At 47.4% G+C, this 24,020-nt stretch overlaps 2 protein-coding genes across 2 annotated transcripts; one reads left to right on the forward strand and one right to left on the reverse strand.

Moving 5' to 3' along the window:
- Positions 1-1,066: 1,066 nt before the first annotated feature.
- On the reverse strand, positions 1,067-11,706 carry Pdap1 (PDGFA associated protein 1). Its single transcript, XM_038345125.2, has 6 exons — positions 11,596-11,706; positions 8,077-8,168; positions 6,542-6,649; positions 4,284-4,405; positions 2,749-2,900; positions 1,067-1,777 (listed from the first exon to the last, which is right to left on the reverse strand). The coding sequence occupies exons 1-6, from the start codon at positions 11,606-11,608 to the stop codon at positions 1,719-1,721; spliced, it is 546 nt and encodes a 181-aa protein (XP_038201053.1). The 5' UTR covers positions 11,609-11,706; the 3' UTR covers positions 1,067-1,718.
- Positions 11,707-11,955: 249 nt separating this feature from the next.
- Bud31 (BUD31 homolog) lies at positions 11,956-19,032 on the forward strand. The gene is given in 6 exon segments (XM_042055880.1): positions 11,956-12,050; positions 13,051-13,187; positions 14,310-14,426; positions 16,692-16,814; positions 18,248-18,324; positions 18,326-19,032. Coding segments are annotated over 4 exon segments (477 nt in total). The 5' UTR covers positions 11,956-12,050; positions 13,051-13,187; positions 14,310-14,332; the 3' UTR covers positions 18,509-19,032.
- Positions 19,033-24,020: the final 4,988 nt, after the last annotated feature.

Genomic DNA, 24,020 nt, shown 5'->3' on the forward strand with positions numbered 1-24,020 from the left:
AGAAACTGTATGGGTGTGGGCTGCTGGAAAAAATACTGACCCTTAGTGCAGGGGACCTTCTCTCCTGACTGCGCTTCAAACACACAAATGTACACATTGCTCCGGATCATAATGGAAATCTTTTATGATATGGGCAGCTGATTTTTGGCAACTGTTCATTGGGTTTTTTTTTTGTTTTGTTTTGTTTTTCGAGACAGGAGACAGGGTTTCTCTGCAGCTTTAGAGCTTGTCCTGGAACTAGTTCTTGTAGACCAGGCTGGTGTTCATTGGTTTTTATACAGTCTCCTATTTCTATTTTAGCCTGAGACCTTTTGTCACGTTTTGGGTTACCAGCATCTGAGCTGGCAAATTCCATCAAGGATTTCCTAATGGGGAAAAACCATCATTCTGTAAGATATTGCCTTAACAGATAGCCCCAAGCCATACAAGCTCTTGATTCAACCCAGATCTCAAGAGTTTGCTTGACAGATTCTGTTCAGGATTCCCCTCTAGAGGCTATTAATTAGACTTAGGACCAGTAGAGATCACTAGGAAATGGACTCAATGCCACACCATCATGTTGCTTGATCCTCTGACAACCGCACCACCCCTATTTGTACCCTGACACACCCGTAGATATCCCCCCACACACACACACAAGCTGCCTGATCTCTGGGGATGCACAAAGGACAATACATCCTGCTCAGATGGGGACAGGACATGAGCCTTTCACTGGTCCTGAATGCACAAGTAACTCACTGGCTGTGTTATGTCTGCTGCTTCAACGGCCATAATGCTAAGGATCAAGTTGGTAGCTTAGGCTGTGGTGGGTGCTGGGCATTACCTTTGAGAGATTTCCTCTAGCAGAGGATTAGGGAGGCAGCACCTGGGGGCCCACAGGGGAAGCTCAGCACTGCACTGCTTTTGTCTGCTGTAGGTTGAGTACTCTCTATTCTGATACTGAGGTCTAGACCCTGCACCTTGCTTGGTGACTGTTTTCCCAGGTGGGCATGTGCCCTGAACCCTGCTGGTACCTGCCATGAGCAAAATTAGGGTAGAGGCCAGAGAACGAATTGTCATACAAGGATTACGATAATGTTGTTTAATCTGCCAAATATACAAGTTGAATTTAAGGAGCGTGTCTTGTCTGGGTGATGGACAGTAACCAGAGGTTTCTTGAAATGATCAATGGGTAGGGTTAAAAATGGCTACTAGCCCTGACCAGATGAATGGAAAAGGGGCAGAACAGGTCAGAGAGGAGAGGCCTCATTGGACGGAACTGGCCAGGCACAAACCTCGGACGCTTTGGGGCACAGGCTTCCTAACAGCCCCTGAGTGAGCACCCAGACAACAATCTGGGCTGGTTGTCATCAACTCCCACAGCAGCTGCCTGTTGGCATTAATTCTCCCCCCTCCCCCACGTGCAATCTACTGGACAAATGGAATCTCTTTACCCCACTTCCCAGGCACCCCTTAAAAACAGCAAAAACATTCAAATGGTTATGTATGAAATGCTGTCCTGCATCTTTCTGTCTCAAAGATAGCAGCTTGCCCCTCCCCCCAGCCCTCCCACATCCCCTGAACAATTTCTGTGCCAAGATGAAGAGGAGGCCCCAGGCCGTGGGGGCTCCTGGCCACGAGGGGCTGCTGCAGCGGCGCCAGGGCACAGGGTGGGTGAGACATGGCAGAGGTCCTGGCGGCACGGCCCAGTTCCCCGGCATCTCCTCCCACAGGCCAGCTTACTTATTCAGGGAGAGTGACTGCATTCGTTTTCCTGACAAAGTTGCGTCATCTTTTGCTGAAGGATTGGAAGGGAAGGGTGGGGGGTTAGAACACAGCAAGAACAACTCCCACATCCCTCTGAATCACAGGGCTTCAGGACCAAGGCCTCAGAAAACATTTTGTGCAAACTGGCTAACAGATATGAAGAGAGCCAAGAGCCTCCAGGCTGCCACCTGAGGGAGAGGATTTCTGCTAAGGCCACATGGCCCAGATTCCTGTTACACTTGAATGGCTGTCACTGCCTTGTCAAAAGCTGCCTGTCCACTCAGGCCCACCAACATATGGTCTGGTTACTACTGAGAACTTCTGGCATTCCTGGCAGAACCCTGCAATTCTAACCTTCGTGTATGTCTAATGTCTTAAGTCAGCAATAAAACCTAGCTACATGTCAAGTTCTTCCTTGCTTAGAGTTTGGGAAGCCAAATGAGTTAGGATAACTAAGCATAGGAAAGGGATGGATGCCCCAGTGAGTTCACAGTTCTAGGTCTCAGTTCATAATAATTCAGTAAATAGAAAAAAGAGCTAAGGGCTCTCATAGCCATCCTTGCCTCCTTTCCCATGGAAGGTCTCAAGTAAAGTGTTTCCTTATACTAGACACCCCAAGGCCTGTGAGAACCTAGATAACCTTTAGATGCCCGGGTAAGGAGTGGACACAGGTATGATGCCTGGCATTTTTCTTTTATATACAGCTCCACCATCTCAAGCCCCTGAAAGGATGGTGGCAACTTCAAAGACCTGAACTGCCTCTCAAAGGCTGCCTGCTGCCGAAGTCAGTGACTGTTAGATAATGCTCTACTGATCCCAACCCTCATCTCCTCCACGATGGTGGCAAGAGTATCTATCTCCCACAGAGATGGCATGGCTTTACTGGGTCACATGGTGATCAGGCAGCTGTCATTCCTTAGCCCCTCCCACCTCAGACAGGGTTGGGGTCCTACCTAGAACCAAGCAGGTAGCTGCACCCAGAGCCAACAGACCTGGACCTACCTTTCCTCTCCTCTTCTTTCTTTCTTGCTGCTTCCTCCCGCTGTTTCCGGATGATTGCCAGCCGGGCAAGATCAGCCTTGGCCTGCTCTGTCTTCCCAGCCAAATGCATCTTCATGTAGCGTTCTTTTGCTTTCTGCTTTTCGATTTCTTCTCTGTTTGTATAAAATGTTGTCATGGGCTAGTTCTCCCACCATGGTTAGCTGGGCTAGACATGGGAGTAAGCACTCAGGTGCAAAGGAAAAGGACACTGTGCTGAGGATACACTCCGGTTCCAAGTGTCTCTGTGGAACCCCTCAAACAAACAAGGAGAGGGGATGGGCCCAGAAGGCAATCCCATGAGAACCTTGGCACAAGAAGGGAGGGTCAATGCCTTGTCACAGGGACAAGGTTGATGTCTGAAAACTTGAGTTTAGTGGCCAAAATGAGAATGTGGAACTCAAACCGAGTGCACTGTGTTTCAGAGAAGATAATCATAAGCAAAAAGGTACAGGGCAGGGAATGCAAGCCACAAATGATGGGAAAGAGACAGAACCTGTCTTCAGGGCACATTCTTACAGTAGCTTACGGGTATCTCCCAAGCAGGTTAACCCCCTCAGGTGGGGCGTGAGAACAAAAGCAGGATTCCCTGGGACAAGGGTGTGGTCAGTAATCAACAGTCTAAATAGAGTAGGAAAGGCCATCAATTTCTGTGTGGTTCTGACTAGGAGGGCTGTCTAAGACATGAGAACACAGGGCTCCCTTTGCACTGAAACCTTGGAGGAGTCAAATAGCAAAGGAGGAAAGAGCCTTGCCTGGCAGGAGCAGCAGAGGGGCTTTCTGGAGGCCTTCACAGTGGACAAGGCTGGGTAGTAATAGGAAGCAAAACATGGGGGCCTGCTTCAAGGGGATGGATGAGAAACTCAGCCAGCTAGGGCTCAATGGGGAAATACTACACTCAGGAGACTAGACAAGACACCTACTATGGAGGTGTGGAGATAGCACAGTTGGATCAGCAGGTTCACCCTGACAGGGATGTGCCAGACTGAAATGTCTCTTGGCTATTCAGGACTAACCAAGCTGCTTCAAGGTTCTGCAGGACCCCCTCAGTGAAGGCCAAGAAAGCGTGCTGGCTTTCATGATCATCATTTCTGCATCTCTGCCCAAATGTAACCTATCCATGGCTGCTCAATGAAGTGGCAGAACCCTGGTGGGCACTAGAGCCTTTCTGCTCTGGAAAGAAGAGACCAGCCTGCTGGGTTTCTGTGAGTCAATCACAAAAAAGGAAACTAATGGAGGGGTATAGAAACAGAGTCCTCCACAGCCCCAATGACACCCAAACCTCCTCTCTGTAGAGTTTGGAAACGTGTTCTTTAGTCATCCTGGGATTTGCACAGGTGGTAGGCTGGAACCCTAGCAGCTTTCAGTCTGTTAAAAGACCACGAGGTTGTCTACTTTTGGGAAGTCAATGAGGCTGTAGGTGTGGCTAGAACATAGAGTGCCTACTTTGGGGCCCTAGTGTGTATGCTTAGGTTGCAGGTCCACCCAGCAGACATTACCGTTCTCTCCTTGAAAGCTCCTTTGGCCCATCCAGATCCAGTTGTGTGACCTTCTTGGTTGTCTGTGCCACCCGGTTGGGGTTTTCTATGTCAATGAGCCCTTCCACACCTTTTCGCTTTTGCTAAGATAGAGCAGGAATGTTAGAGAATGTTAGGTATTGGGTGCCTCAGAAGGCCAGTCCGCCACCTCCCAAGAGCCCATCAGGATGGGAACAGCACTTTAGAGTATCTCAGCAGTCTAGGAAAGGCAAGGAAAATGAGTGCATACAATGAGAGCCCAGGCTGTGTCAGGCCCCAGCATCCTGGCAGCTCAGGCTTCAGTACGTTGCCCAAGATCAGAGAGCAGTACTATTGTTGTATTTCAATCTGTCTCTAGAAGCAGCTTCCCATGCAATTCTAAGCCTGATTTTTCCTATAATGACCACATGCTGGGTTCTAGGGCAGGGTGAGTCATGGTGTTGGAATTCCTGCCCATCTCAGCTTTGAGTAGGAAATCTGATACCAGGATGAAGGAGCTTTTTGGATCACATGTCTAAGGAGCTAAGCCATCCTATCTGGAGAGGCCCAAGAAATGAAACAGTTTTACAGTAGGTTTGCTTAATCACGAGTGCTATCAAAACTAGTTTTTCTCCTCAAAATGACCAGGAAGAACTTCCAAGTGTCTACATTCAACTTGAATACCTCTTTCTATAACATGCAGCCATCCATGACAGCTTGAACTGAGAACTACCCTCACCATGATAGGCTGAATGGGGTAAAGGTGGGTGCTGCAAAGCTTAATGTTTGAGATCACAAGGACCTATGATTTCTGAAATTTGTCTGACCACACATACACTATGGCATGCTTGTACACCCATAATGACCCTCCACACCATAAATAAATTTTAAAACATAAAAAGAAAACCTGGATATCCCTCTCCTACTTTCAAGACATCCACAGTTGCCCCCACCCAGTCCCTATGCAGTAAAGCCAATATCCTTCTGTAACTACAGAGATGCCCTTGACCACTAACTCACAGCTTCCCAGTTTCTGCTCTTCAAACATACAGCGCTTATTCTCATCCCAGGACCTTTCCACTTACTAGTCTGATTGTCAACTGCTCTGCCTAGTATCTGTTGTTTGTCTGTTTGCTTGTTTTAACCTGGCTTGTCATAAACCACCTTACTAGCACAATGCCAGTTCAAGTATCCTCTATCACACCAATTCATAGGATTTCTCACAGTCTGAATCTGCACCGTTCATTATTAGTCCTTAAGAACAAGAGCTTTTAGCCAGGCAGTTGTGGCACACACCTTTAATCCCAGCACTCAGGAAGCTAAGGCAGGTAGATCTCAGTGAGTTCAAGGCTAGGTCTACAAGACCTAGTTTCAGAGAAACCCTGTCTCAAAAAACAAACAAACAAACAAAACAAAAAACCCAAAAAACAAACAAAAAAAACTAAAAATAAGCAAACAAAAAACCTCCACCAAAACAAAAACCCAAAACCAAACCAAAAACAAGAAAGAGCATTTGAGCTGGGTGGTGTCAGCACACAAATCTGAATTCAAGGCCAGCTTGGTCTTGAGTGAGTTCTAGGACAGGCTCCAAAACAGAAACCCTGTCTCGAACCCCACCCCCTCAAAAATCATCAAGAGCTTTTGGTAATCAATGTGTCCTCAAAATTTTTTTAAAATACTTATTTATTATGTATACAATATTCTGTCTGTGTGTATGCCTGCAGGCCAGAAGAGGGCACCAGATCTCATTACAGATGGTTGTGAGCCACCATGTGGTTGCTGGGAATTGAACTCAGGACCTTTGGAAGAGCAGGCAATGCTCTTAGCCGCTGAGCCATCTCTCCAGCCCTGTCCTCAAAATTTGCAGATGTCATGTCACTTCACACACAGGCAGCAGAGACAGAGACAGGTTATATAGCAAGTTTGAGGCCAAGTCAGGATACCCTGACTCAAAACAAAACAAAAAAGAGGGCCAGGGATAGCTAGGCAGGTAAAGAACTTGCCTTGCAAGCCTGACAACCTGACTTTGATCCCTGGAACTCACATCAAAGTGGAAGGGGAGTTGACTCCACAGCCAGTCTCTGACTTCCTATGCCAGCATGGTATGTATGTATGTTCCTCCAATTAAAAACCTAACAAACTGGGCATGGTGGTACATGCTCATAAGCCAAGCACTTTGGGAGGTGGAGACAGAATCGTCAGTTCATTAACCGTGTCTCATCGCCCATAGAATGGGTGTGGCCTGCAGTCTCCAGACTCACCTGGTAGTCATCATCTTCATCTTCACTCTCATCTGAATCTAGAGACTTCTTCTCTTTTTTGGGGTCACCTGAAGCCCCATCTCCACCTTCTTCTTGTTCGTCTTCTTCCTGTTTCAGAAATGGACAACCTGCAGAATCAAAAATGCAAAACAGACCCCCAAGAATGTAACACCCATGACTACCCCGACTGTGGACCTTCACATTAAATCCTTGGAAGGCTCAGGCCAAGTATGACAAGGGTCCTAACTCTGTGACCCCAGTAACTCAGCATCATGGACCAGAGACCAGTCCTTTAGTCCAGCAAAGCCTCTAATACAGCCACATAAGACCCTGATTCTCTTCATAGCCACCTTGGTCAGTCCAGGGAGCAGCTGATCTCACAAGGTGAGACAGATCCAGATGTGGAGCTGAACCTGCTGCATGCAACTGCCAAAGTGACATTCCTGGTTTTATGCTCCCACAGTCACACCTGCCCACAAATTCCCTTTAGCACCCAATGCCCAAGACCACATCTTGACAGGCTAACTGCTTCTACTCTTTCTGTCTCGACACTCCCCCTCCAAATCACCTGGAAGAGCCCACATTATGACTTATGCCTGTAATCTCAGCACACAGCAATAAGGCAGAAAGATTGCCAAGAGAGTGCAAAGCCAGCCCGGACCACAGAACCAATTTTAAACCCCAAAACCAATTTTAAAAACCCCCAATAGGGGGCTGGAGAGATGGCTCAGTGGTTAAGAGCATTGCCTGCTCTTCCAAAGGTTCAATTCCCGGCAACCACATGGTGGCTCACAACCATCTGTAATGAGGTCTGGTGCCCTCTTCTGGTCTGCAGACATACACACAGACAGAATATTGTATACATAATAAATAAATATATTTTAAAAAGCCCCAATAAAAACCTTATGTCCATCCTCTCTTAACACCTACTCATACATTCTCCAAGGTCCCATGCAAATGCCAGCAACTCCACAAAGCCCTACCAGATTCCCCAGATAGATATGGCTCCTCCCTTTCTCAGTGTTGGGGTAGGAGAGGGGGCTGTCTGTACCCTTAGGCCCTTAATCAAGGTGTAGGTATTCAGTATTACAGGAGATGCAATTAATAGTGGACTGGACAGGGTATGCTGGGCCCAGAGGAAAGGGAACTACTAGTTCAGCTTGGACTGGAGGAGGACAGGCAACACTAGTAAGAGTCACAGTAGCCATGATGCTGGACAAAGTCAAAAGCAATGCTGAGGGTGTGGGAAGGCAGCCCTCCCCACGTGGTTCCAGGAAATCAAAGCTGTAGATGGACAGTGGCAGGTAGAGGGAAAGCCTCTACAAGGCAGGCACATAGGGTCAAGAGTGGAGGCCAGTAAGGCAACTGCTACAAAGTGGGACGCAAAGTCCCTTCTTATTGGCCAATCACACCTGCCATCTGCTGCCCTTCCCACCCCATGTGGTGACTTTTCCTGGAGAGCAGTCCTCTCCTGTCCTCCCCAGTGGCCAGAAGCAAGGCACCACGCAGGCCTGCTGGATCAGACATGTACTCACGTTGGCCTTCTGCTTCTCAGCCTGCAGCTGGGCATCGATCTCCTCAGGGCTTGTATACTGTCTCACCCGGCCTTTGTGGCCTCCCTTTCTACCTGCACAAAGATCAGAAGTTCAGGAAGGTGAGAGAGAAGGCCGCCATTTTTGCACTGACCCCCCAGGAGGCTGTATGCTTGGGACAAAGGGAACTTCACCTACCCAAGTACGGTGTTCCCAAAAAACAAAAGTAGCAGCTTATGACACCTGATGCACAAACCGCCGGATGTAGGTTCCTAACAAGACCTGAGGTGAGGAAAGTAAGGAGTCTGACTGAATCCTGTTTTCTTAAAATCCAAATATGGCTGGGTATAGTAGCATACACCTTTAGTCCTTGCAGTCCAGACTGCAGAGACAGGGAAGTTATAGACAGACCTCTCGAGTTCTAGGCTAGCCTGGTCTACATATGGAGTTGCGGGCCAGGCAGGGCACATAGTGAGAGACCAAGTAGAGAAGCATAAAACATGCATGCCTTTTCTGGCGTTACAAAGCTTTTTACGCTAATATCACTCTGTCACAGCTCATCTGATCCTTAGAACAAAGGTAAAATACAAAAGCCATTGCTGGTTTTCTACCACAGGGAAGGAGACTTACTTACTGTCAAGCAAAGTGCAAAAGAGGAAGAATTCTGAAGCCTAAATCTCTGAGTACTAATCTAGCTTTATCACTTCCTAAATGTGTGGCTCTCTGGGCAGGTATACACTTTCCTAAAGCCTTGGTTCCCCCCCCCCCCCCATAGAGGCTGCCATGGAAATAAACTGGTTACCATTCAAAAAACAGCAGGGCCAGGCACATGCCTTTAATCCCTGTAACAGCCAGCGCTGTTACATAGAGAAACCTTGTCTCAAAAAAAATAAAATAAAATAAAATAAAAAGGAAAAAAAAAGAAAGCAGCTGGAATTGTGAGTGGCATTAGATAAGACACAAAATGTCTGCTAATCTGGTCTAATACCCTGCTTGGTAGAAAAACATAAGGTACCACTGGCGCCGTAAGTGAATTGTCACCAATGGCAGCAGAAAGAATAAATATTCCATGTTTATCTTGGTGATATGAAGAGAATACTTACAGGATAAAAGCCCAAAATAGCCAGGTGATGGTGGCACACACCTTTAATCCCAGCACTTGGGAGCCAGAGGCAGGCAGATCTCTGTGAGTTAGTTTAAGGCCAGCCTGGCTTACAGAGAGTGTGCCAGGATAGGCTCCAAAGCTACAGAGAAACCCAAAATATACCAGCAGAAATTCTGTGTTCATAATTAAACTAGCAAATGGGGCTGGAGATGGCTCAGCAGTTAGGAGCACTAGCTGTGAGACAGTCCTGTTTGGTTCCCAGCACCTACATGGCAGCTCAAAATCATCTGTAATTCCAGTTCCAGTGTGTTCCAATGTCCTCTCCTGACTTCTCTGAGCACTATACTCACATGGTACATTTACGTACATGCAGACAAAAATGCCTCACTCACACAAGAAAAATAAACTGGCAAAACTAATGTTGACTACAGACCCTACAACAGCAGTCTAACACTGACTTGGACTGTCAGTGACAATTCATCCAAGAGGTTAAGTTCCGTACTCTGATGCTCTAGGAAAACACTAACCCAGTTCCTGCTAAAGCTCATCTTATAGTTGGGTGGCAGCTCCTGGGCAACATGACCTCTCTGGATTTCCCAAAGCCCCTTGCCGTGAGTAGAGAATCTATAATTAGTCAGAACCACTCCAAGCTCTAGAGAACACTGCAGAGACACTGATTTCCTAGACAGCAGCTGCAGAGCTGTAATTGGGCTGCCACAGCCCACACCACCCATTTTTAATGACTACCTGAGTTCCCAAGGGTATCTAGGTGTGCTCATGAAAGGCCTATTGTGAGATATCAAGCTTGCAATTCAAAACAGCTGGGTGGTGGTACACACACCTTTAATCCCAGCACCCGGGAGGCAGAAGCAGGTGGATCTCTGTTGAGTTCAAGGCCAATCTGGTCTACAAAGAGCTCCAAGGAACAGGCTCCAAAGCTACAGAGAAACCCTGTGTCGAACCCCTCCCCCAACAAAAACAAACTAAACAAACGGAAAAAAGCCCCTCCCCCCTTCTTGACTTCTTAATATTCCAGGCAGTGGTAACAACTCAAAAACGGGTCATTACATACCCTTATTCCCTACACTTCTCTATGGTATACTGACCTTAGCTTGGTTTACAAAGGCTCTTTTCAAGGCTCTAAAAACAATTCACAATATGAAGAAAAATAATTTGTCTCTTGCTCTTGGGGAATTTTTCTAAATTTTTTTTTTATAGTTTTATCATATTAACCCAAGCCTTGTCTGCCTGCAAGGCTTTTCACAAATCAAAAGACAAAATGCATTAGGCAGTATTTCATATTTACGACTGAGAAACCGGAATCCCCAACCTTGGAGTCAGAGTTCTGGAGCTGGAAAAGTTCCTTTGCCTCTCACAGATGAGACCAAGGAACAAAAGACAGTGAGTGTTCTTCCAGACAGAATAAATCGGAAGAGAACTAGGTTTAGCCGCACTTGGCTCTGTAAAGCCCAATGTCTGCATATTGACAGGAAGCAATTTAGGCTTGAAAAAGCTCCAGGCAGATGTTCCTGTAGGCTGACTGAATTAACTGGCTTAACACGTGAGCTCCCAACATTAACAGAACATCTGTTCGGTGCCAGGTCCTTAGTATGATCTCTTCTATCGTCCCCAACTCAAATCACACCCGTGTAGTTCAGGTCCAGACAACGAGCTAGAAAAGGTTAAAACCTTGTTTGAGGCTACAGAATTAGGATGTGATGTATCTGGTATTCAAACTCCCGATTCTACTGTCTTTTGGGGGCTTGCCTGGGCACTTAGGGGCCAAGGGGCACTAGACTGAGTACGGGGGCCCCATAGTTTACGCCTCGAAACGGAACAAGAGGTAGAGACATAATCAATGCCTCCCCTTTTGGAAACGACAAAACCGAGACACAAATTTAGGCGACTGGCTCAGAGACGCATCCTTAATGGCTACCGTGCAAGGAGAGAGTAAAAGCAAGGTGGGCCAGAATCCACATCATTAAGTCAAGGTCTTATTATGAGGCAGGCGTGGCCGAGTTGGAGCCCCACAGAACCCACACTTGCTGCTCGCGGCGGACAGGCTCCGCACCAGCGCGGGACTCGGTGACTCAGTCTCCGGCCGGCCAAGTGGGAGGACAAGTGCAGACGCTCGCCAGACTCCGAGGACCGACTCCTGGGTCCCCTTTTCCTCGGGGGCGAGGACCTAACGCCCGCGAGTTTCCTTAAAAACCCCGATGGTGAGGCTCTCGACCACTGTGATCCTGTTTCCCAGGCACGACAATTGAGCGTCGAGGCCCACGCTTGGCTGTGAGGCGGCGGGGATGGCCTCCGTCGGCGCGGATCTCCTAGAGGTCCGCGGGCTGAGGGGACAGTCGCAGCCCACCCACGGCCGCCCCTAGCGAAGTCACGCGAAACACGCGCGCCCACTCCCTCACCTCCTTTGGGCATCTCGGCTCCGGCTGCTGCAGCGGCGGCGGCGCCTCGAACTGACACCGGAACTGGAAATGCCTTGGGATCGACTTCTTCCGCCCAGGGCAGGACCTACCCGCACGCCGGCGCCGCCGCCGTGAGGAACGGGGACTTCACCGAGGCCGGGATGTCTTGCGAGTTGCCTGATTTTCTGGCCAGACCGCGTGCTGCCTGGCAACCGCGCTCCCCGGGATCCCAGTCCGGGGAGACGGGTAGCTGTTCCGGCAACCCCCACAGAAAGTGAAAAGAAAAAGGTCGTATGACTTCCGAAATTCTACAAAGGCAACGTTTGGACACCTAAGATGACGCAATCTCCGCGCGAGGTGGGCGGGGGTCCCTCGAGGGCCTTATTCTGAAGAGTTTCTCGCCGGGGCGGAAGTCGTCAATAAAGACGCGGCGGCCTTAGGTGCTTGGTTTTCCGGTGAGTGTTTCTTTCCTCTGTTCTCGAGCACTGTCTCTTTGGCAACGGTTACGGCCAAGGAGATCATAGCTGCGTGAGCGGCAGACGCTGGAATCCCTGATAAATTGATGTCTTTATCGTTCTGCACAGGGTATGGAGGATTTGAGGCGCTTTCTTTCTCAGTGCACCCCCCCTCCCATCGTTTTCTCTTCCTGGACCGTTTTCTAAATACTGCCTGTTTCTCAGATGCTGGTCTCTGAATTTCCCCCAGTGCTACGTCAATAACATCCCTCTCGTTCACCTCCTCTCCCGAACTCTGTAAAGCGCCCAACACCTCTTTCCTCCTGATACGTTCACCTTCTCATTTTACCTTTCTCCTGACCCGAGAGTCTCCCCGGTTGAATTTTCTACGTCGGGAGAAAGTGATTCTGTGTTGAGGCTGCGCGCCCTGGGGAGGACTCAGACTTCATCCACCTCTTCACTTTAGTGCTGGGAGAACCGGTGCAGTCTGGATCTTCCAGTCTGACTCTGCCAGTTCTCGGCTGTGTGACCCTGAGTCCACCTCACTGTTTTGAATTAATTTGTAAGACTGTTAAGGAGGAGTGTATGGGGGTAGGGGGGTGATTGTAAAGATCCCTGACCACACAGTGGGTGGGAGGGCATACTCTTGGAAGACAGGAGTCGGTTGTACTTAACAGGTAATAAGTGGCCAGGATTCTCTTTGCCAGCTAGAAAGCTTAATGCAATTTGAAAGGATGCTTTTTGCCTTTTAGGTGATTAAACGCTTGGTGGCTCATGCTTTTAATCCCAGGAGGCAGAGGTGTGTGGATCTCTGAATTTAAGGCAGGCCTGGTCTACAATCCAGGACAGCCAGGGCTATACAGTGAAACCCTGTCTTCAACACCACACACACACACACACACACACACACAAAAGGAAAAGCAATTTTTCTATTATAATATGAATGATTTGGCCGTTGTTTATTCTGTGTAATCTACTGCTCTCTGCTCTCATTTTACAGATGAGACAGAGGACCAAAGAAGAAAAGTGATCTTCCCAAAGTCACAGAATATTGGTAAATCAGGTCAAGAACACAGGATTGTAACTGCAAAGAACAGGGAGGGATTTTTACATATTCTCATAGGAAAGAGATCGAAGGTATTGTGCTTTTTATACCTATGTTTTCCCCTTTAAAACTGCCACCCCTTAGATCCTTCACTTAAAGATTTTCATTGTAATTGACTTGCAATCTATTTTTAATAATGATTCCATAAGGTATATCTTATTATACTTATTTTTACAGGTGAGAAAGTGAAAACTTTTTTTTTTTGAGACATACTGTCACATCTAGATTGCTAGATTGGCCCCAAACTCACCATATATCCAAAGCTAGCCATGAACGCCTCCTGATTCTTCTGCCTCCAGCCTATAAGTGTGTACAACCATTCACATATACAGGCTACTTAGCTGTCTGGGGCCTACTAAAGAATAATCTACTGTGGACATACTTTTGGTTTTGGATGCAAGCCAAAGTAACAAATAGCTAGAGAGAAGGGGGAGGAAGTAGATGGCAAAGTGTATAACAAAAATCTACTGGGGAAGCTGCTTTAAGGCATCTAACTGGAGTGAGTGCCCAGTAGACTTCTGGTCATAAGTGTCCATCAGATGAGATTCCAAGCCAAAAAAAAAAAAAAATGAGATAATAACATGAGATCTGCTGCTCACAACATCCAACAGAAACTGACTGGGAAAACTGAGGCAGTCAGCTCAGGTTTCCATGGCTGAAGTTCCAGGTTCTCATTTCTACTGTAGACACTTTTGTATGGTGAGATAAACAGTACTAACTGTTGGAAACAGAGTACCTTCCAGCAGATTCCAAGGCCATGGTGTTTTCACTCTGCGTCTGTTTTGCTGTTCTCATTCCTCCCTATGTAGAGTTAAGGGGCTTTTGGTGGGCAGCCCATGCCCAGATAAAGGACTGGGGAGGATACTGAGATATAAGTGCTTGGCTCTGAAATAGGGGTGGAGAGCCAACATCTAGAGGAGCTCAGAAAACACATACACATGACTTACCGACATAACATACAGTACACTTCCTGGGCTTGACAGACGTGAAAAGCAGACAGAGCTGCAGTGTGAACTCAGGAGTCTTGGTAGGAGTCCGTCCCTTCATGGAGCTACTTAACTGCTCTTGCTGCTTTGAGTTAATGAATGTGCACCAGGAATGGCTGCCAAAGGCCTCTGGCTCCGAGACTCAGAAAGCTCTTGACTTTCTTCTAGATCTTTACAAATCTTGCTGGAAAATGCCCAAAGTCAAAAGAAGCCGGAAAGCTCCTCCAGATGGTTGGGAATTGATCGAACCAACACTGGATGAACTAGATCAAAAGATGAGAGAAGGTAAGTGGTAGTATTCCTAACTGGGTAGGTTGGATGTAGGAGGCTCAGGTGCCTCCAATGATAGACAGACAACTTTGAGAAGAAGCTCATTGCCAACTGGTCAGGTTTTGTTTACTTATCAGCCCAGAATGCTCGAAAGTTCTGAAACGGGATTATTAGCATTCATATTTCTGAGAGAACGATCAGGTGTCTTTTTCACTTTAAGTGTTGTGTTGGAGACAGGGTCTCACTGTATAAATTTTTTTCATTACTTTTGACACAGTGTTTCTACATAGATCAGTAGATCAGGCTGGCCCCAACTCATGGAGAGCTGTCTGCCTGTGCCTCCCCTAGCACAGAAATTAAAGGTATAGCATAATGCCCAGCTTCCCTCTCTCTCTCTCTCCTCTCTCTCTCTCTCTCTCTCTCTCTCCCTCTTCCCTCTCCCTCCCTCTCCCTCCCTCTCCCCCCCCCTCTCTTTTTCTCTTTCCTTCCTTCCTTTCTTTTTTTCTTTAAGATTATTTTTACATTGGGGGACAGGAGGGTATATGCATGGTAGTACAGGAGGCTGTGGAACACAGTGTCAGATCCCCTAAAGCTGGTGTTACAGGTAGTTGTAGCTACCCGGTGCTGGGAACAGCCCCATTATGAAGCATCTTTTACACCCCCCCTTTTGAGATTCCTTGTAGTGGCCCGGTACTTTGAAAATCTTTATCCCTGGGTCCTTGCACCATGTAGCAATTTCTGCACCACAACCCCACTGTGGAATCCTGACAGTCAGCTTGTCTCTGGACATTTTATCTGACCCCAAGTATATGCTAGCCTTGGTGAGCACAGCTTGTCCTAGTTTGGTTGCTGTTACTGTGATTAAAAAAAAAAAAATACATAGGGAAGGAAAGGGTTTATTTGGTTTACAATTCCAGGTTAGAGTCTATCATTGAGGGGATGTCAAGACTGGAACTAAAACAACACACACCCCATAGTCAAAGAGCAGAGAAAGGGCTGGAGAAATAACTCAGTGATTAAGCACATGCGGCTCTTGCTGATGACCCCAGGTTCATTTCCCAACACCCACATGTCTGCTCACATCTGTTTATAACTCGATTTCCAGGGATCCAGCACCTCTTCTGACATCTCTATGGGCACTGGGTTACCATACATACATGTAGGCCAAACACTCATACTATAAATGATCTAAGAAACTTTTTAAAAGTGGTAAATGCACACATGGTGCTTGCTCACACAGAAGTTCAACTAGTTTCTTCACTCTCAGACAATTCAGGATACACGAGAATGGTGCCTCTACTCAGAGTAGATCTTCTATCTCAGGCCAAACTTGATCTAGCTCATTACTCAAATGAGGCCCCCTTAGGTGGTTCTAAGTCTGCCAAGATAATGAAAGACATCTTGCTGTATGACTGCTTGCTTGTTATTTGTGTGGTGTGACAGTGGCTTTTGCACAACGTGTACTACAGAGCATGGGAAAGGTTAGAGGACAACTTACCAGAGTCAGTTCTCTCCACCCTGAGGATTCCAGGGATCAGTCTCATAGGAGTTTGGGAGCAAGCATACTTACTCACTGAGTTATCCCATCACCACCCTGAATTGCTATTTTCATGTTTTGCTTCATGTGTACCATGTTTGTGCCTAGTGTTTGCAAGGCTGAAAGAGGGACGCTGGATCCCTGGAACTGGATACAACATAAGCTGCCACCTAGGTGCTGGGAATTGAACCTGGGTTCTCTGCAAAAGCAGCCAGTGCTCTCAACCACTGAGCCACCTTTCCAGCCCCCTTTGAATTGCTATTTTAAAATAATCTTTGAAATACCTGTTTACAGCAGATCTGATCATTGCTATTGAGGTTATACCTATAGCAATAATTACTAAGCCATTGTTAACTTTGCTTTCTCTTTTCACAACTGGTTTGTGCGAGTTTCTGTTCAGTACTCAGAACTTGTAGGAGTCAAGCTTGCTATGTACGGGTCAAGAGATTTCTTGGCACAACTCTGAAAGTAAAGGAAATTAGAGTGGGTGAAAAAGAGTCTGTATTCATCCTGCGTCAGTGTGTTCCTAAACTCATGGTAACTCTAGACATTTCCTACCCTGTTCTGCATTCTGCTAGAAGGGCTTGAGGATTCTAGTTTTTGTCCACTCTTGTCATTGTCCGTTGCTTTCATTACTATCCAACGGGATAAAATAATCATAGCTATAGTTAAGGAAGCAAACATGCTGCGTGCTATGCAGACTAACTGTCTCCTAAAATATATACATGCTTTTTTCTCTCCAGCTGAAACCGAACCCCATGAGGGAAAGAGAAAAGTGGAATCGCTGTGGCCCATATTCAGAATCCATCACCAGAAAACGCGATATATATTTGACCTGTTTTATAAGCGGAAAGCCATTAGTAGAGGTAAATGTGACTGGCTAAATACCTTGGTTTTTTTTAAAAAAAAATTATTATTTATTATGTATACAATATTCTTTCTGCATGTATGCCTGTAGGCCAGAAGAGGGCACCAGAGCTCATTACAGATGGCTGGTGGTCCCTGGGAATTGAACTCAGGAACTTTGGAAGAACAGGCAATGCTCTTAACTGCTAAGCCATCTCTCCAGCCCCAATACCTTGGCCTTTAAGAAGCTATTGTTACTCTGTTCATATACCTGTGGAGGCAAGTGCATTCCAAGGATTCAGTGTGGAGGATGTGGGACAATCTTCAGGAACTGGTTCTTCCTTTTTGCCATGTGGGCCTAGGGGATTGAACTCAGGACATTAGGCCTGTAAGGAAAGCATTCTTGACCTCTGAGGAAACTTGTTGACCTTTTGAATTTGGATAGTTTTCAGATATATATAGTGGTTCATAAAAGTTACCTGTCACCAGGCCTTTAATCCCAGCAGTTTAGGAGGCAGAGGCAGGTGGTTGTCTGAATTCAAGGCTAGCTAGATCTACATAGCAAACTGTAGGAAATTGAGGGCTGTACAGAGAAACCCTATCTCAAAACAGGTGAAAAAGCTGAGTGCTGAGACCCATAGTTTCAGCACTTGGAAAGCAGAAGCAGGAAAACTGTTGGGACTCTAGGCAAGCCTTGACTGTTGTGTGAGATCCCGACTCCAAAAACAAACTAAAAACAATGGTTTTTATCTTTGCAAACCCGGTAAGCATCATTTTATGATGAAGAAATTGTGTTTCTTTTTTGAAACAAGGGTTACACCAGTGTGTTGGGATTAATGAGTCCTGGCCTTCAGTTGCTTTTCCCTCCTAGAACCTTCTAATATAAGTTGCTAGAAGCTGTGCCTAGTTAGAGGATCAGAGGATCACCTGTTGACCATTAACTGCAGTGTATTTAAGTCTACATGGTGTTAATAAAGAGGGGCTTTCTGAACCAGTGTTGGGAGTTCAGTGTGTCAGTCTGTCACTGCGTCTGAGTTCTCAACCTCCAGCCCCTTTTCCCGAAGCTCTCGAACTGAGGTCTAGCTAGCACACAGAGCGCAGACCGGGGCCGGAGATTTCAGCACCCAGTGTAGCCCTGGCTGCTTGGAGTTTATACATAGACAGTACTGACCTCCTAAGATAACAATGTTCTGCCTACCTCTGTCAAATTCTGGGGATTAAATTTTTTTTTGTTTGATTTCGAGGCAGGGCCTGTGTCGTCATAACTCTCCTGGAACCTTGATTTGTAGACCAGACTGGCCTCAAACTTAGAGAAATCTTTCTGTCTCTGCCTCCCAAGTGCTGGGATCAAAGGCTTAGGCCACCATACCCAGCTTGATTTCCCTTTTTAGTCTAGGATGAAGGCAGGTTTATTGTGCCATGTTCTGATGCCTTGCCCCTACCTTTCTGACAGAGCTCTATGAATACTGCATTAAAGAAGGCTATGCAGACAAAAACCTAATTGCCAAGTGGAAAAAGCAGGGCTACGAGGAATTTATGCTGCCTACGCTGCATTCAGACCAGGGACACCAACTTTGGGACGAACTGCATTTGCCGGGTTCCGAAAAGCAAGCTGGAAGTGGTAATGCCTGATGGCTGGACGGGAATTATTCTGTTTAAAGCTCTGCCTTACTTGACCATAATGGGTATTTTGGGAAGGAATTTTGTCATTTGAAATCTGTCTGCCATCCCTCCCAAGAGGGAGTCCTTCTGATCAGAATCCTTTCCTAGTGAGATGTAAGATTGGTCTCAACACTACCTGTGGTCAAATAACTGGACCAAGCCTCTTTTCTTAGGCAGTAGCTCTGAGGTGATTGAAGGGCTACATTGCGTGGGCTACTAGGCAACCTTTCTCTCTGGTTGCTACTAGGCAACCCTTCTCTCCTCTGGCCTCATGGTGACAGTCTCTATATATCTTCTGTCAGAACTTGGTTCCAAAGCAAGGAGTGGTGACTCATGCTTTAATCCCAGCACTGAGAGGTTTGAGACCAGCCTGGACTAGCGCTGAGATCATGTTCAAAATAATGATAATTAATAATGATGATGATGATGGCTTCACGGCTAGGCCAGGCACCTGGCAGTGGTGCTGGGGTATAGTGGCTGAACTCTAGTTTCCAGGCCCTTGAAATGGAATACCAGGACATTCAGGCCAGAAAGGCCACCCACTCAGCTTTCATTCAGTGCAGATGGCCTCAGCTCAGCAGGCAGATCTATCTGCCCTCTGTGCCAAGGGTGGGGCTCTGGTGTGGATGTGCCAAGCCATGGCTAGTGGTTGATGGTGCTTCCCAAGAGGAGGCTCTTGGTGTCCCAGCCTCTGGATTGTTTGCTCAGTTGGCAGAGGGCTGTCGAGTATGCATGACGCCCTGGTTCCATCTCCAGCACCCCATAGAACCAGATGTGGTAGTGCACATCTGTGGACGAAGCTAGGAAATACAGGGTTATCCATTGATGAGACCTGTCTCAAAGATTTAGCAAACTTTACCAGAAAACTTTATTTGGTTAATTTGGGTTCTTGGACTCCACAAAAGAAGGTCAAGACAGCATTTCACCAGTCCCCCAAGCCAGCCACTATGCCCCTGGGGACACTACTGTTCTGGCCACGGGAACTTGAGTGCATATCTTTTGCCCAGTGTCCTCAAGAACTCTGGCCTAAGCCCTCTAAGCAGTAGCAGGCCTACCAGGAGAATAAAAAGGCTGGCTTACATCAGATGGTCACACACCTTTAATCCTTTAAGAAAGAGACAGCCGGATCTCTGAGTTCAAGTCCAGCCTAGTCTACAGAGCAAATTATTAGGAACATCCAGGATTACTACAGAGAGAAACCCCTGTCTCTGAAAACACAAAATTAAAACAAAAAGTGGTGTGGGGGGGGGGGCTGGTTTATAGAGGCTTCTTTGTGACCAGGTCTGTGTCTGCCTTAATCACACCCAGTAGTGTAACTCTCGCTAGTGATAACTGTTTGCATTTTTCCCAAAGGAGCTAAAAATATTCCTAATGGAAGCGTCTAGGGACAGGGACTGTTCCACCAGCACCCTGTACAGCACGTTTCAGTATGGTATGTGCAGGTGGTAGCAGTGTATGCAAATGTCCCCGTCTTCTGTTACAGGGTCGCATCTATCGAGTGCCACACACTGTGGCTGCTGCAGAGGTTGCTCTGGCTGACACCCATGACTCTGCTGTATTCTGGACTTTGGACTCTTGTTGGTTTCTACCTACTGGGCCACCCCCCTTCTGGAGCAGCTCTTCTCAGAGTGGTACCCAGAGAAGAGACCCCAGAGGGAACATGGGCTCTAGAGGTGAAGGCTTTCCAATCGCTGAAATCTGTAAAAATATAAAACCATTAGACCTCTTGGCTATATTTCATCTTCCAGAGTTAGCAGGCTGTGGGTGGGACTTGCAGGGGATGGGCACAGTCGTGGCTCAGTGTCATAGCCAGTGTGTGAGCAGAAGCTTACACCTTTCTCAGCAGTGACGGGGGGAGGGCAACCTGGGCCAGTATTTTGTCCTCATGCCTACGCCTGTAGAACGCTGAGGTGCCTCTAGAAAACGTGACACCAGCACATTCTCTGCTTTTTAAATGGAAGGAGTTCTTGGGCTCCACCCTGCACTGTGAAAGCTGGGAGCTTGTCGCAGCAGCAGGCTCCATCACTTGTCCCTAAGGCCTCCCCGGACACCAACATTCCCAGTGGTGTCTTGGTTCCCCTTGGGCTTGCGTTCCGGAACTCCTGCCAGGGGTGGGAGGCTTCCTCTGCTGGGATCACTTTCAGCCACTGCTTGTAATAAGCTCGAAAGCCATCAATCTTCTTCAGGTAGGTGTTATTCCCTTTGTTACTGTAATTAGAAATGAACAGAACTACATTAAGGTGAGTGACATACAGGGACAGAAGCTTCACTATGAGACCCATCACTCTGTTACAATGAATACGGAATACACTAAGAAAAGCAGGGAGTTCAGAAAATGTTCTCAGGCAATCTAAGCCACTGCATGTCACCCAAAGCTAACACAGCAGCTGACCTCTGCTCTGCTTTCAAGGAGTACTACAGTGGACAGGATATAGCAAAATGGACATTAGATTCGCTGCTGTATGCGGGCAGGACAACAACTGCCCCTTTGCCTAAAAGCCATCGATTTCAGGGCACAGTAGCGCTCCTAAACTGTGGAGGTCACTCAGCCCCACAGCTAGAATTGAGGCATCCCATAAGTTCTGCCTCTTTTGCTGAGCTGCTCCCATCCTGACCTATAACTTGGACCACGCAGCATCCACTCTATAGGGAGGATAGGTATGTAGAGCCTGAAAACAGCTGGCAGGGGTTACATAGGAAAAATAGGCCAAACCAAAAAGGAAAAAACCCGTTGATTACGAGATTAAAAGTTTGATTTTAAAAAGATTAAGTTCAAGTCAGGTGTGGAGATACATGCCTTTAATCCAGTACTTGGGAGGGAGAGGCAGGTAGGTATCTTTAAGTTTCAGGCCAGTTTTCCAAGGCTACACAGAGAAACCCTGTCTCAGTAATAAGCAATAGATTAAGTGTGGTGAGGAAATGGTTCAATGGTAAAGTGTTTGGTATGCACACAGGACCAAATTCACTCTGGTACCCATGCCCTGTGCTAGGGAGATGAGACAGGCAACCAAGACAGCAAATCTAGCCCAAACATTAGTTCAGTGTCAGTGCGACGCTCTCAGAAATTAACTCCAAGAGTGACAGAAGGCTTCAGTTGCACCTAACGCCCCTCTCTACGCACTACGCAACGAGACCATCTCCTGATAAGATATGTACAACATGGAACTGAAAAAAGTCTGGGGGCCAGCCTGAGTTACCTGAGGACTGCCTCAAAATGAAAGGGCTGGAGAGATGGCTTAGTGGTTAAAAGTACTGTTCTTCCAGAGGACCTGAGTTAAGTTCCTAGCATCCACACCAGCAGCCTCACAGCTACTTGTCGGCTCCAGGGTACTCAATGCGGCACAGGGCTTGGGTTTCTCTAAGGAAAGCTACTCAAACAACTTCAGCAAGAAATGAACGTCAAGCCCCAGAGATGGCAGCGGCTAAGGCAATGGTGAGCACTGTAGAGTTGGCACCATACCCGGTCAAAGGTGGGAGCGTACTCAGCAGCAAACTCTAGCTGATGGATGATCACTTCATTACTGGGACGCTTGTTCTGCCTCATGTCCTTCAGGCTATCAAATGAGATACGCATAGTCCAGCTTCTTGAGGGCCGCGTTGATGAGAGTTGCTGTTAGATGTGGGTGTTAGGGGCCACCTGGATGTTCTAGAACGTGGGACATCACATGGTCAGCAGGATGATGGTGGCTGCTAGGACAAGGGAGTCTGCTAGGCCCGCTCCGCCAGACAGGTCTGCTCCAAAGGACAGGTCTGCTCCACAGACTAGGCACCAGAAAACACGACGGGTGGAACCGTACAGCAACAGCTGACTGTCAAACCCCATACAAATGCAAGTTTACCCTGTCACTTCAACCCTGAAGAATCTGGAAAGACTGCTGCTCAGGCGCCAACAGACAGAAAACGAGGCGCACTAAATACCTCCACACGCTCTTGGCTGCAGGTTACTGCTTAAAGGGTCATCACCACAAGGTGGTGGTCAGTCTATAACAGCCAGCATTTAGTAGGGGGGTAGATGTGGGAACACAACTTAGTCCTTACAGAAGTGGCCGTGCTGGGGTCGGCTGGAATTGAATGTGCATCAGAGCAGCCACAGCTGAAAACCACCCTGTGCTCTCCAAGCTTCTAGTCCATCTCTCCTCTGGCCAGAGCTCCCATCCCTCCGGGGGTGGGTGTAGGGCTCAGCCTCATTCACATCTCTCACTGGAACTAACTGTACTTCAAGATGAAAATACATTCTATTCACCAATACCTCACAGAATCTGCATCTTCCCACAGGGGGTCACGGCCATTCCTGCTTCATACTCATTTGATCCCTGCTGGGTCCTATTTCCCCTCCAAAGTTCTTCTGAGAACTCCCAGGGTGTTTTCTCTGAGAAACCAGAGGCTTCCACCTTGGATGTGACTTGTGGAATAGTCATCCAGGAGGAGTATTTGTGAGAGAGGGTTCCAAAGCTCTCTTCGTCCTCCTCCTCCTCCTGTGGGGCCACAGTGCTGAGCTTATTGAAGTCAGAGCAGGCAGTGCCCATGTTCTTCTGGCTCCCCTGGCTCTAAGCGCAGGTGGGAATAGCTGCAGAAGGCTGCCGACACCTGCCAATGTGGGCATGCCGACCTCAGCTGTGCCAGTCTCTCATCTGCCTCCTGTCCATCGGGTAGATCCAAGAAGATCTCAGTGTTGGAGGACAGACAGTCCTATGGGGTGGGGGCCAGAAAAGAGCCGGGAAAGTCTCATGAGGTCTATCGCTGGCCTTCCACCACAGCCTGAAATGAAGAAAAATAAGGAAGTCCCATCGGCCTCTGTGTGGAAGCTGGAAAGAAGAGAGAAGTGCAGATGCAAGGGTGGAACAGAGTTAGGAAGTCTGGGCTCAGGCTGGGGATGGGGAGTAGGAGATGGGCCGTATTTACACTCTCAGCAATCAGAACAAGGTCATCCTCAGCTACATATCAACTTCAAGGACAGCCTGGGCTTCTTGGGATTGTCTCATAAGAGTAAGAGAGAAAGCCAGGTGCGTAGCCCACACAGTTAATCCAAGCACTTGGGAGGCAGAGTTCCAATCTAGTCCGGGATAGAGATCCCTGTCCTGAAAACAGACAACAACAAAGAGGGCCTGAGCCTGTCTCAGCAGGTAAAGGTGCTTTCTGCCATGCTCGATGACCTGAGTTTGGTCCCTGAATCTACTTAGGTAGAAGCTGTGATTGCGAGCTGTTCCTGACCTGTGCCACATATACTGTGCAATGCACCCATGTAAATGCACACATTAAACAAATGTGTTTCAAAAATGCACAGGAGCGCAAGGTAGCCTCTGCTATAAATAAGATCAGGGCTATATAAGACAACAGTCAAAAAACCAGAACCAAACAGAAAGAGAAAGTCTAGGCAGGCCTGAGATCTTGGTACTCAGCAGCCTCAGGCAGAAGGACTACAATAAACAAAGTGTAGTGAGAGGGTCTGTAGTCCAGGGTAGAACTCCTATCTAGCCTCATGAGGGTCCTAGGTTCAATCCTCAGTACTGAAAAAAAATACACATAGGGGGCTGGCAGTAGTAGAGCACACGTTTTTAATTCCC

This window comes from Arvicola amphibius, chromosome 10 (genome assembly GCF_903992535.2).
Source record: "Arvicola amphibius chromosome 10, mArvAmp1.2, whole genome shotgun sequence".
NCBI lineage: Eukaryota > Metazoa > Chordata > Mammalia > Rodentia > Cricetidae > Arvicola > Arvicola amphibius.

Excerpts from the sequence above, each read along its gene's own strand:
- Pdap1 (XM_038345125.2), bottom strand. Across the intron at positions 6,650-8,076 it reads CTGAGAAGCAGAAGGCCAAC|GAAGAAGACGAACAAGAAGA; the intron begins GTGAGTACATGT and ends TTTCTGAAACAG. Across the intron at positions 2,901-4,283 it reads GAGCTTTCAAGGAGAGAACG|AGAAGAAATCGAAAAGCAGA; the intron begins GTAATGTCTGCT and ends TTATACAAACAG.